General features: G+C 37.3%; 1 protein-coding gene across 4 annotated transcripts in view; it reads left to right on the top strand.

Annotated features, from left to right (window-relative positions):
- ADAMTS2 (ADAM metallopeptidase with thrombospondin type 1 motif 2) overlaps window positions 1-14,347 on the top strand; it is a 283,800-nt gene that overhangs the window by 188,049 nt on the left and 81,404 nt on the right. For all 4 annotated transcript variants that reach the window (XM_087887492.1, XM_034403051.2, XM_034403043.2 and 1 more), the window contains exon 5: window positions 9,634-9,717. In XM_087887492.1, the coding sequence (XP_087743618.1) occupies window positions 9,634-9,717 (84 nt within the window). The remainder of the gene's footprint in view (window positions 1-9,633; window positions 9,718-14,347) is intronic.

Below are 14,347 nucleotides of genomic sequence, written 5' to 3'. Positions count from 1 at the left end.
TCTTCAGGGCTGCCACACTTAGTGCTGTGGGAAAACGGGAGGGGGTTTGCATGGAGTTGGTGGAGATATATAGCCATAATAACATTCCTTTCTCTGGGAGTCAAGGACGTTCAACCTGCACCTGGAGAGGCATGACTGGGAGATCATCTCCAGTCAGGATGGTGGATTGATTGGACCATGTGTTGGACATGTGGGTGCAGGGGAAGGGACTTTGACTTTTCTTTAGGTGTGGAAAACCCAGGGGCTTTCAGATTTGGGTTTTCCCAAATGTGCCAATATGACATCTCTAATAAAATAGAACTTTGAGGAATTGCTGGCCTTGGAGTCTTCATTGGTTGGGAGTGTTACTTGGAACTCTCACACATGTACCGATAATGACTTATTTTTAGCCAACGACAAAGCCAAGAAGGTGGCTTCATCCTGGCATTTTAAAGTTTGATCTATACATGGAAGAAGAAGAAGAATATTAACCAAATCATGGCTCATGTAACCCTCCCCCCTCTCACTTGGAGGCAAGCAGTGATGTCTCCACATGCCTCATATATTAGTGAGCCCAGTTATCATTGACATAAATAATACAATATTTCACAATGCTTAATAAAAGTGTATTGTGTGTTTCTAAAAAGAGAATATAGTTATATAAAAAGAGTACAGTTATATAAATATAAAAGGATAGTCACAGTGGAAAAGTACAAAGTATAAAATTTTTAAAAATAGTTTTGAAAAGGTTGCTTGGCAAATTATATTAATATCTAAAGTATTAGGGGACCCTGTCTGCAAAAGCAATAGAAATCACAACCAGATCATTCTAAATGTATTTCCAGCCAAATGACCTTCTCTTTAATTTTTTTCAGCAAAGGGATGGAGTCTGAAAAAAAAGTTGAGGAACTGAAGGTTCACATAGCATCAACTATTTCTCAGAACAAGTTACCTCTTTCCTTGAATTTATTTAGGATTCCAAAGGATTTTTCTCTGACTGGTCTCTTTCTCTTCCTTGGAATCATTCCAAATATTGTGAACTAAAGTCATCATCTCCAAATCAATGCATCTGGAGGAGGTCTGGGTTTTGACTTTCAGGTGGATGTCTCTTGCCTGTCAATCCATCCCTCAACTAATTAATCCAGACCATTGCCTATTTGTCAATAGTATCCAAATCTATCCTTGTAGAAAGGATGAATCTCAAAATCTGCATGAGGAGATTTACATGGAACTCAATAATTTAACAGTTCATTCATTCTTTGACAAAGGTGCAAAGATGCAAAGATAATTATTTCCTGGGTTTCAAAAAGTCATCTTGGAATGAAGAAATGAAATCCAGGTTTATAATTTTTAAATGGCATTTAAGCAAACTGCCTCCATCAGTCCATTAAAATAAAATCTGAAGCCAACTGTGTGGTTTATTTTTTATTTAATGCATGCGTTTTATATTGCGTGACCAGAATCTATCATAAAAACATGTGTATGTCTAGGCATGCATGAGCAAGACAGAAAGAAAACTTGATTTATGGTTGAAGCCTATCTTTTAATTTTGGAATGAAGTCACCCTCTCAGAGAGAGTAGTGACCCCAAAAGATACGAGCAGCTTCCAGAAGGATTTCAAGAAAGAAAAGCAAACTCACTGGGGTTTTAGCTTCTGTTTTGAACCATTTCTTCCAAGGCCAGATTTCATGCTTCCATTGCTTTTTAAATTATTGTATTGAATAATACAAGTTGCCTATTATTCAGATTTTTCAGTTTTCTTAGCTGAGGAATAAAATGTTTCCAGAATTGAGATGGAATGAAGGTTTGTGCACCTCATAAGGGCTGAAGTGCATTTTGGGTCCAAATGATTGTGTTATTCAGGACACATTAGAGTTTTGTTTTGCTGTTATATTGTCCCCATGGAGATGGTTTTACTGAACTGCACAAATCTCTCCTTGGCTGCCCAGTTTGTCCCCAGAATGAATGGTCAGCTCCTTGCAGAGTTGTAGGATCATGCTGAGTCAGCATTCTTGATTCCCTTCAGCTTCTCCCTCCGTCCCTTTCTCTCTCTCTCTCTCTCTCTCTCTCTCCACAATTCAGATTTTAAAGCAACTTATTTACACCAGGATAGGCAGTTGTTTGAGATGACTCCTATCACAGTGAATGATGAAGAATCTAAGGAAACCTTTCTTAACTTGGGTCTCTCCAAACATGTGGGACAACAAATGTGTTGTTGCTATCCAGTCTTCTGTTGAATAAATTTAAAAAAATTGAACCTACCTAGTGACGCAGTACTTATTCACTGGAGATTTTTAAAGGAGAGATTGGACAACAATTTGTCTGAAATGGTATTGGGTATCCTGCTTGAGCAAGGGGTTGCACTAAAAGACCTCCAAATTCCCTGACATTATTCTGTTGTTTTTTTTTTAAATTATTATTATTCTGCTGGTGAAGTGCCTCAAAACTAGCCTTATACTCTTTATAGAGCCCTTATTTAATCCAGTTTCTAATCTCCTCCAATTTACCCTATTATCTTTCCACCCTGAATTTTCCCAGTCAGGCAATTATGTTATGTTTCTCATGGGAGTATACCAGGGGTGAAATGCTCCCAGTTCGGACTGGATCGCCCGATCCGGTAGCGATGGAGGCGGGTGGTTCGGAGAACTGGTAGCAAAAATCCCTGCCCCCCCCCATGCCTAGCTGAGCCGCACAATCATCAGAGGCTATTTTTTTACTTTTAAAAGCATTTTTTCTACAACCTCTTTGGCCGAAAAAAATGCTTTTAAAAGTAAAAAAAAAAAAAAGCCTCTGATGATCGCGCAGCTCAGCTGGGATCGTCAAAGGCCTTTTTTTAAAAAAGCCCTTTTTTTCTTTTAAATGCCTCTGACAATCCAAGCTGAGTTGCCTGATCGGCAGAGTCTTTTTAAAAAAGCCTCTGCCGATCAGGCAACTCAGCTGGGATCGTCAGAGCCTTGTGAAAGCATTTTTTACAACCTCTTCGCCGAAGAGGTTGTAGAGAAAATGGTTTTAAAAGTAAAAAAAAAAATTGGCCACGCCCACCCAGTCACATTACCCCCACCACCAAGCCATGCCCACAGAACTGGTAGTAACAAATTTTAGATTTCACCACTGGAGTATACGGTAGGTGGGGAAACCTCACAGATCTTGTATAATCTATTGATCATCAAGATAGCACTCATGGTTTTCCAACCATGACTGGAAATTTGGAGAATTACAGTCTTAATCTGTAGTACTGTAGGATAGTAGGTCAGGGCTACCTCATGCTGGCTCTCCATATGCTTCCTAATTAGCCCATTAGCCCATACATTGTAAACAGTCATTTACTAATCGTGATATCCTTCTATCAACAGATTACATGATCTGGAGACTGCAGGGGAGGCTGATGGAAACAGTGTTTATACATACTTTTAGGGTTGTTGTTGTTTTTTGGGGTTTTTTGGTGCTGTAGCTCATAAGCAAAAATTGAGAAAGCCAAATAGCCTGAGAGTGGAACTCAATAAATTATAAATTGGTCATGAATCCAGAAGAGAGTCTGTAGCCTCTGACAGCCAATGTTGCTGTCACAGAGGAGACAAAGAATTCCAGATTAGCTGCTTTTGCCAAGGCATCTAGTTTGTGGATTTTTTTTTAACAAAGTTTGACTAGCAGCTGATAGGATGATTTGTTAGAATGTTTACAGAACAGTCATGAAAGCAAAAGTAATATAGTCCACTGAGATTTTGAGACTTACGTATATTGTGCAGTGGTTTCTGTTGAGAACTGTTATGTCCTTCCATACCCTTCCTGCAGTCTTACCTTCCAACTGAAAACAGAAATTAATCTGGCCATGAAAAACCTGCTTTCTATTAAGACAAACTAACTCACTTTGTCCTTCCAGATTGGCCAGGGCTCTCCAAAGCCTGAAGCACATTGCTTTCCTTAACTAGAGATGTTAGGGATTGAACCTGCAAAGCCAATGTTCTCCTCCAAGAGCAATGGGGTTCTCATATATGATTTAACTCTCCTTTTCTCCCATCATTTACAAATGTGTAGCAGAGTCCGGTGAGTTGCTACCATTTCGCCCCAGATAGGGTGAACTGGTAGCGGCAGGAGGCTCCACCCACCTGCCTGGATGCTTCTGAACATGCGCAGAAACATCACGCTCATGCAAGCATGCCCACACCCTCAAGCGAACCGGTAACGATGGGTTTTGAAACCCGCCCCTGAACAGAGTGTATGGGGTTGCATGTAGAGGGTTGAAATCTGGGTGCCAACTTTTCCCCCGAAGTCTTAAGTAGATAATGTTAGGAAGAATCTTTTTGAAAGAACTGGGGATGCTGTTTGAAGACAGTGCCAGGAAAGAGGGTCAAATTCTCTAACAAGATAGGTGATAACTTTCTTATATTCATATGATTCGCAGTCAGGATCCAGTATGGTTTAAAATATTTGTAATTGACTTGCCTCTGTTCTGCCTGTTTGTTAATGAATTCGCTGGTTATGAAACTGAATTGAAAAGTTGCATTTTATAGCCCACCTTGAGGGGAATGCTGGAACCTGTCTGTGGAGCATAGGTTCAGGCATGTTTGAGCAGGTAATGATAACAATAATCAGGGGTGAAATTCAGCAGGTTCTGACAGGTTCTGGAGAACCGGTAGTGGAAATTTTGAGTAGTTCGGAGAACCAGCAAATATCACCTCTAGCTGGCCCCAGAGTGGGGTGGGAATGGAGATTTTGCAATATTCTTCCCCCAGGAGTGGGAAGGGAATGGGGATTTTGCAGTATCCTTCTCCTGCCACGCCCACCAAGCCACACCCACAGAACCACTGACAATAATGTAATCTTATCTCTCCCATTTTAACTGCAATTATGTTTCTTCTGTGGTATCTGGGGAGTTGTAGATTGCTAAACCTACTGAGGATTATCTGTTTATAAATCCACAGCCATCCCCAACGAATTGCAGCTTTCTTAATTCTCAGGAGTGATTGAATAAGTATTAAAGGTGTTTAAATCAACAGGGTAATTATGCTCCCCTTGGGAAAGCACACATTAAAACAACTATCAAAATATTCTTCTGCAGCAGCCTGAAATTAAATCACTTTAAATATAAGTACTTCAGTATTATTGTCTGTATGTCCTGATGTCAGGTGAAAGCAACCCAATCCACATTTGTAAAATTCAAACTACTTTATTGTATCTTGCCTATAATACAGGAATTGCCCCAAACTGCTTGCCTTCCTTTGGGAGCAGATAGATAAGGTTCAGGGGAAGGGATGTTAGCAGTGCATCTCTTGTGGCTGTACAAGGATTCAAGGCTAATTCCCTGCTTAAGTCCTTTCCCAACATATGCCTTGGTTTGGAGGGAGGGAGAGAGGGAGGGAGAGGGGTGGACACTATAATTTTCATTCAAATACATTTCATGGCCAAACATTATTTCTTGATCTTTCTAACCTGGCATCAAGCTGCACATCGTTCTATTGGAATGAACACCATATATTTGCAAAATTATTGTAAATTTACTGATTTCTAAATTGAACCCAAAGGAGAAATGAGATCTGTTGCATTAGTCTTCTAGAAAAGATGATGTGTGGTATTGAGTTGCAGTTTAACACAGCCAGGGGGCATCAGATTCAAGAACAGGGATGCAAAAGATTATTAATGAGCATGGTGAATACTGGAACAAACCTTCAGCACAAACCTTCACACACACATACACACACACACACACGCGCGCCGAAGCAAGGGAAAAGGAATTTTCCCAATCATTTCTGTTTATTGTAAATTTGTTTGCTTCTGGAATCCCTGTGGAGAAATTTCTCACTGTTTCTGGACAAAAACTCTTGTTACATAATATTATTCTCAGTCTAGCAGGGAATGGACTTTTTCTTTTTACCCAGAGTAATTTATCTAGTAGCCATATATCATACATCTAAGACCGCTAAGTTATTCAAGGACAATCTAATGGAAGCCCTCCATATTTTTAGGTTAATTCCAAGACTTTTGCATTTACAACACACCATAAACTATGTTTAATTTGTATTTTGCACTACGGCATGATTTATTTAAACACTGTTATCTATTTTTTCAGTATCCTTGAACTGAGTTTTACCTCAAAGCTTATTACCTGTTATCTGATTTATTCCCTATTCTCTAATGTTGCTTTTACACTGCATAACTTTGACCTGCAGAATTGATGTCCCTAACTGTATAATTTGAACCACCAACTGGGAGCTGGAATGTTTCAGACAGTACTCTTCTGTGTCTCCCTTTACCTCAACTCTTTCAACTAGATTGTTGCTCCTGCCGTGCAGAGAATCAAATTGTACGTAGAGGGGAATCGCTATCATCACGATGATCACAACCATCACCTTTGTGATTATAGTGAAATGGTATCAATGACATTCTTTTCAAACCTGTCTGTAGGGGAGAGAGAGAGGGAGGGAGGGAGGGAGGGAGAGGGAGGGAGGGAGAAAGAAAACAAAAGAAGGAAGAAAGAGAAAAAGGAAGGAAGGAAGAAAAAGAAAGAAGAAAGAGAAAGAAAGAAAGAAAGAAAGAAAGAAAGAAAGAAAGAAAGAAAGAAAGAAAGAAAGAAAGAAAACTGTAATCCATCCATTGGGAATAAGCCTGTGGATAACTTCCACAGGCATATTCATAGTTGGAATTGGGACAAATTTCTCTTCTAATCCAACAGAGACGGATGCTGTATCTGTTTAGCGTGCTTTACAAAGTGATGAGCCTATTTATTAGCTATGTTATTCTCCCAATGCCATAACAATGCTTTTCTGTCCAGTATAAATAATGATTGGCAGAATATCTAATTTTCTAAAACAGCTACGTGTCTATTATCCCGACTGCCAGCATAGTATCTAAAGTGACTATTAAATATAGTGTTTTTTTTTTTAACTGAGCCCTGCTAAACTGCTGTCCTCAGTACTGCTGTTGTGAAAAGTTCATGCTTTCATTTCATTGTCTCAATGTTTTTGGTGGGGTTGAATTTCATTTCCCTCCGACCTGCTGTTTATAGTTTCTTTCTCTCTCCACTCTGTGTTTGTTCATAGAAATGGGCATGTGCAATTGTGTGAGGATAATTCTTTCCAAATCTGATGTAGAAAATTCTAGTTCATGGGTATTTGTCCCAGCCTCTCGCAGCCTGATCCCCTTTTGACTCAGAAACTGTATAACTTCTGAACCAAAGATGCTTTTTCAAGAGGCAACTGGGCTTTCTGGTTTTTCTTTGAAGACATTTTGCTTCTCATCATCTATCTCCAATCTACAACACAGCCCCTTCAACAGTTCCAAGAAGGCTCCACACCAATTTGCACCACTCAGGTGACCCTGATGACATAGATAAACCTCCAGGTGACTTTAACGACCCGCTAAAAGAATGCAAATGACCAGCTGTCTGCAAGAAATATAAATCCTTCCATTCCCCACCATCCAGTCAGAGCTGAAGGAGTTTCTTGGATGAAAAGCGAAACATCTTCAAAGAAAAACCAGAAAGTCCAGTTGCCTCTTAAAAAGCACCTTTGGGACGACCGTGACCTGGGTGACTGAAAATTTCCATAGACACATAACTTCTGAAATGAAGCAAGCTATGTGAAACCAGGTTTATAATTTTATGAGCCTTGAACATGCCAGAAGACTGTTGTCTTTGTTACAATCCACTCTAAAACAGCCATCCTTCTGGAAACTATTGGGAAATATTTTAATTGTGTAAGTTACCCTATCAAGCTTCGTTTTTGTAAATTGCCTGTAAGGTTTCTAATGGGTGAATAAAACTAATAATTACTTGAAATAAAATTAAACTTAAAATCTTGCCATTCATTTCTTCATTTTCATGCATTTAGCTATGCATGGCTCCAAATATTATGATCAGTTTAATAGTTATTATTGTTATTATTGAATAAACCACAATTTTATTCACCGGTTCTAAAGCCATAAAGCACTCTAAGCTATAAGGTGTGATTTACAAACCATGGTTTGGTTTGCATCACACTCAGCCAGAGTTATTATCATTAAGATCAACTGCATGAACTCAAGTTTATTTGTATATATTTAGAACTGATAATCAAATAGGTAGATAGCTTCTGCCTTTTTAGGATCAACCATCAACAATTAAGGAAGCAAGCAGTCAAAAAATATGCCACAGGTCATAGCTATCGCTTGGTTGGGCAATCATGAAGTCCTTGGAAAATATATTCAGATGTCATCATGTGTCTGTACCTACAAAGATCAGAATAGTGCAAGCTATGGTATTCCCTGTGACAATCTATGGAAGTGAAAGTTAGACTTTGAAGAATCTGGATAGGAAGAGTATTTATGCTTTTGAATTTTGATGTTAGAGAAGACTTCTGATAATACTTTATATAGTCAAAAAAAACAAACCAATGGATTGTCAAACAAATCAACCCAGAGTTCTCATTTGAGGTACAAATGAGAATTTTATCTACTTGGATGCATTTTGCAAAGACCTAGCTCTCTAGAGAAGGCTGTAATAGTGAGAAAAGACGAAAGGAGGAGAAGAAAATGATCAGCACAAATTGGTTGGACCCAGTTTACAGTATTGATTAATGTACCGTTGGAAGACCTAAAAGACATGTTAGGGATAGGCTGTCTTAGAGACAATCTATCTATGCGATCAATAAGAGCCGACACTGATTTGATGGCACATAATCAATCAATGTATACATCATTTTCCACTGTAATATGGAGCCTTGTTTGTGAGGAAGGGATTTGTGAAGACTTGGCAACTCTCAGAGATACTTAATTTTCATCTTAAAAAGTAATAAACAAACAAACACATCCCACAGCTATGTTAACAAAAGCACGAGAGAGTCACAGAATGGTTTATCTCTTTGTTCACTAAGATAAAGCATACTTCTAGGTTTATTCAAACATTTCATAGTATGCACGTGATGCTAAAAACTGTAGGATGAGAGGCAAAGGCAGTCAAAGGCAAGGCACCCATTCAGTCTGAGTCTTCTAAGAAAGCTGGTGCTAAGCAAGAATGGTTGTATCCCTGCTCTTATACCATTGACGACAGAGTCGTGGTGGCTCAGTGGTTAGAATGCAAGCTATTTCACTGCTCACTCCAGGAGTTCGATTCTGAGCGGCTCAAGATTGACTCAGCCTTCCATCCTTCTGAGGTCGGTAAAAAGAGGACCCAGATTGTTGGGGGGAATAGGCTGTCTCTGTAAACTGCCTAGAAAGGGCTGTAAAGCACTATGTAGCAGTATATAAGTCCAAGTGCTATTGCTATTCAGAAACTTGACAAGGTACAATGTCTTTACAATCCATACACTTATGAGGCAGGTGAGTCTTACACATCATTATCACCTTTTTTTATAGTTTTATAACTTCATCCCTAATTGACTAGGAAAGTTTTCTTAACTAATAAGTAAATACAAATTATAATTTAAGCATAACAAATGTTCTTTTTTCTTTTCTGCCTTAGCAATAATCCTTCATGTTCTTTTCTGGTGTTGGGGAAATAAAACAATATTTCAAAATGTCACAGCTAGCATTTTATTTCCAGTTTTAATTTAATACAGTGTTTCAGTTTGATTGTTAGGTAAATATGTTATTATTAAGTAGATTTTGAATTAAAAGATTGTAACAAATGGCTTCATCCAAACTATTGTCATGTTACATGAATATTTTCATGTTCTGTTGTAGGTTAATGAAATCTATCATGATGAGTCTTTAGGTGCCCATATTAACGTTGTCCTGGTAAGAATCATCTTGCTGAGCTATGGAAAAGTAAGTATAATTTTAGTACCAATTTTAAACAGTGAATGATTTTCATCATTTGCATTTTTTCTTTGTAAGACTATGTCTGATAGTGTGATAAAACAATCTGCGAGTAGACAGTAGTTTGGAAAATGATGCTTTCATGGGCTTCCCAATCCAGAAGGCCAGAGAAGATCTCCCAAAAACTTTCTGGAGTGTATTTCAGGTTTCCAAAGACTTCTGGCCACAGTTTGCTTTTTTACTTTTCTTCAGCCTCAGGTGACCAAAAGCACCATTGCCAATAGCATCACTTTTCAGGGTGATGATGGCAGTGATGCTCATTATTACTTTAAGAATATATCACATATATTGTTCAACATAATCCGGACATTCCATAGTTGCATAGCAACTAGTTTCTCTATGTTTAGGGAATTTGTTAATGCAGTGAATTAGCTTTCAACAGAGTAAATAATTGTCAGTTAATTCAAGCTGGGAATTTTAACCAATGTCATTCATTGAAATTTTTTATGACATATTTTTATGACAAAGAAAATGGACAAAATGCATGTTAATTAGGCCCGACTTCCAGCATTATTAATAGTGGCTTTTTGAAATATTCAGTGACTTGAAAATAAACCAAATGTGCTTGTTTTAATGCTTCTAAAAATCAGTTGCATTCATCCACTGTATACTTAATAATGGTAAGAGGTGAAGCTGACAAGGTGGGAACTCGTGTTATGTAGACCAGAAATTCATTATGTAAATATTAAGCAGATGTATTCTATTCTCAAGGCTTGATGGTTATTTGTACTATTGCTGCAAGATGATGCAAAATTTGTTTAAGTTTTCCTTGACTAAGGAATACTTTGAATTATGCAGCAAATTAAAATTTAAGACCCTGAAAAATCAAAATAACTGTCTTGGTTTGCAATGGTTCACCAACTTTCTCTCTCCATTAATTTCTAGAATAGTTTGATCAGATTTAGTCTTAAGTGGTAGCTTCAGTTCACAAAGAACATGGAAAGAGTTGGTTTCAATTTCTTAAATCCCTCACAAAATTTTACATGTAGTCTCGGTGAACCTTATTTCATAATTCACATTGTATAATCTTGGGATATTTTGCCAAAACAGACAAATCAAATTTTGAGATTTCTACAGAGTTCCAATAAGGCAGGTGTACATTTTCTAAAGTTATTTTTAATGTACTTTTGAATAGTTTCCAAAACTTTTCCCATCCTTTAACCACATTGTTTCAAAACATATATAATATATAATATGCTGTTCTCTTTTGGAGTAAATGTTTACAGAACACAGAAACAGAGTAAGACAATGGAAAGGATGACATTAGGGGGAAAAAAGGAAATATAACTAAAACTATATTGTACACATTCCATTTGCTGTAACTCCCCATAACATTCTATTTTTCTAAGCAAAGTTTTTACTTTAATTTTTTTTGTCCTTTATTTCTCCCTCTGAAGATCTCATCAATTCCAGAATAATAGAGTAACAGAGTTGGAAGGCACATTGGAGGTCTTCTACTCCAACCCCCTGCTTAAGCAGGAAAGCCTATAACATTTTAGACAAATTGTTGTCCAATCTCTTCTTTAAAAACTCCAGTGAATAAGTAATGTCATCCTCAGGACTGAAGACAGGTTTTTTTTTCCAGTTGCCCCTTTTTCTATGCAATAGCATTCCCCAGGAGATTGGGATGGCCACTAATCTGGGTTTTAAAAAGTCATTGAAAACTGGCTTTTTCACTAGGCCTTAGAGATGGGAATGTTGTGAGTAGCTGTGAACTCTTAGATCAATCATGCTTTTATGTTTATTACTTTGTATGTACACATTTGAGTAGACATATGTTTAAACCATATATTTAAAGAGAAATTCATAGAACAGTTATTCTCATACATTCATGAGTATCCATATGATTCAGTCACATTTTTGGTACTATCCCATCACTCGAGGTTTTTACATAACATTTTTTATTAAGATAGAGAAGATATCAACTAGGTGACCAGTGTTAGCTATATCCATGTCATAATAATAGCATTCCTTACTGAGAATAAGACTAGAATTGGTAACTTTGGACAATTTTGATTGTCCAACTGGAGTATTTGATTTAAATACTCCAAGTGCAATTAAACCCCACTTTTATATAAAATGTGCTTATGCTATTTTATGTAGCCTATGACCTCTAATCTATAAAGGATTCTGGACATAAAGGAATAAATGACTGCATTTAATAATTGCATTTAGAATCACAAGGGTTCAGTGAATATTACTGAGAGGAAGTAAAATATTATTGTTATAAGTTTCTCTCTATCATTCCTTTTCACCTCTGTTCTATATAATTACTCAGTTTTATGAAATAGGGAAAAAGCAATTTTTTTTTAAAAAAAAATCTAAATTACACATTTCTTTTCAGATCTTCCTTTGGCTTATATTTACTCTGGATGTACTATTTCTCCTACGCATATATAATACAGTGTTATTAGAGAGAAAAATCTAATAAAATATTGCCATGAGATATTGCTCACAGTGCTTTGAAAGCAAAATGCCAATTTGCTGGTTGAGTTTATTGATGTTGGTATTGTTGATTCTGTTACCATGGTACCAATAATTGTTTTTCTTTTCTTGTTTTTCTCCACCTAACCCCAACCCCCAACCCCCCCCCCCCCCGCTTTTCACAATAACTTGCCTAGCTCGTATGACAGCGGGAAATAATCTAATCTAAGTAAATAGTTTGAAGGAAAATATTTTGAAATGCATTTTTGGTTGCAGTCACTTTTGACAGCAAATGAACATACAGTATTTCAGATTGCCTCATACAGGCATTACTGTTACTTTTAAATTTGTGAACTTAATAATGTCCATTTATAAATCTAACAAGGTAACCATTTCATTCCCAGTAGGTATAGATGTGTAGAATTGTCAGAAGTTACAGCTGGAGCACCATCTAATGGATGTCTCTTGAAAGGTTTCTTTTTCGAGCGTATATAAAAATGTTACTTCTTGGCCTTTTGGTTAAGATCAAGTGCAGCATTCATCAGACAAAATATTTAATTTATTTTCTGACATTAACCAATACTGAATAATCTGTTAGTACTATTCTCTATCAGTAAATCCAATCTCTGGTTGTGAATCTTTATTTAGCCAAGCAGTGTCATCAATGCCCCCCATTTTGACATTCTTTCATAAGACCCTGAAGACCTGGTTTTGGGGAATCCAGAGTGGGACGGAGCCCATCAAGTGGCTTGTTTCATTGCTTTTTGTCACCGGGGATGGTTTGGGGGTTATTGTTTTTATTATTTTTATATTGGGGTTTTTAATTGAGTGGACTGTTGGTATGTAGAAAATACAATTGGTCAAATTAATATTGAAAAAGGAAGTAGTTATGGGAAGGCAGCTGCTTTTAAAGATGAAAGGAGGGGGACATTTTTGCAGGGATTGTCTTCTGAATAAAATGACTGGTTAGTCAAAATTTTGCTAGCCATAGAGTTGATTCCATATAAATCTTATAAACAAACAAGCAAGCAAACAAACAAACAAACAAACAAACAAATAAATCCAGAAACACCATTAGTAAACTTAAGCTCAAAGGCATTTCTGCAAATATATTTAGGGAAGAAGGGAAGTAATGCAGATCAACTCATTGATGACTAGACGTACTTTGAACATGAAACATTGACTATAAAAGAGGTGAGAGACAAAAGGTAAATGACAGAAATGGAGCCTCCTACAAAAGGGGCATGACTGCCTGGAATTATGAACAGAAACAGCGGAGTCATATTTTTTTGAAACTCTCAGCAAAGTATGAATTCTTACTTTTTAGCAATACTCCCTTAAATGGTTCATGAACAAAGTCTATAAAATGATACAACCCAACCACATTAAAAGAACAACATTAAAAGTACCATCAAGCATAATAAATAGAAGAGACACATGAAAGCAGTTTTTTTCATCAGTACAAAGATAACTGGACTCAGGAAGGAAGACGAACAGGAGAGACTATTTTTTCTAAACAATTATCCCCCCCGAAATGATAGCAGGGCATTTAACTGAAAGGGATTTCAAAATATCTTCTCTTGCTAAACTCGCACCATATTTTAGTGGTTTTTTTATGAATTTTGAAAACAGATGTTTCAAGTTAGAGATTGTAAAGATGAGATGTGCTCCTTCAGGCAACCATTTCAGAACGTCCAAAATCTCCGTTACGGATCAATACACTTTCTTAAAGACTGGGGATAACGTGGCCCTTTAGTTATTTTTGTCAACTGCCTGACCACAGCAATCAAGATCTGGTGGAAGTTTTCTGCTAGATTTTAAAGGCAGGCCAACCTGAAGTACTGTAATCTAAGCTGGAGGTCACCACAGCATGTTTGGCAGGCTCTTTCTTAACTCAGATGCTCAGCTGTTTCGCCAAGCAACTTATAAATCAAGCAACAGTGCCAAATTCATGGGCAAGTCTTCTCTTAGAATGATATAATAGATTGGACAAATCTACTTGTGCCAAATTGATTGGTTAACCATTGCTTCTCCGTGTCCCCCCCACCCTTCTTTTCCTTTTCTATTATCTCCAGGACTTATTAAGCAACAGCCAAGAATTCAATTTGAAATGTGTTTACTATAGAGGGAGATACCCATCTGCATTATGTCTGTG

Source organism: Pantherophis guttatus, chromosome 2, assembly GCF_059756535.1.
Source record: "Pantherophis guttatus breed Tessera chromosome 2, ASM5975653v1, whole genome shotgun sequence".
NCBI lineage: Eukaryota > Metazoa > Chordata > Lepidosauria > Squamata > Colubridae > Pantherophis > Pantherophis guttatus.
This window is presented reverse-complemented; position numbering and strand designations above follow the sequence as displayed.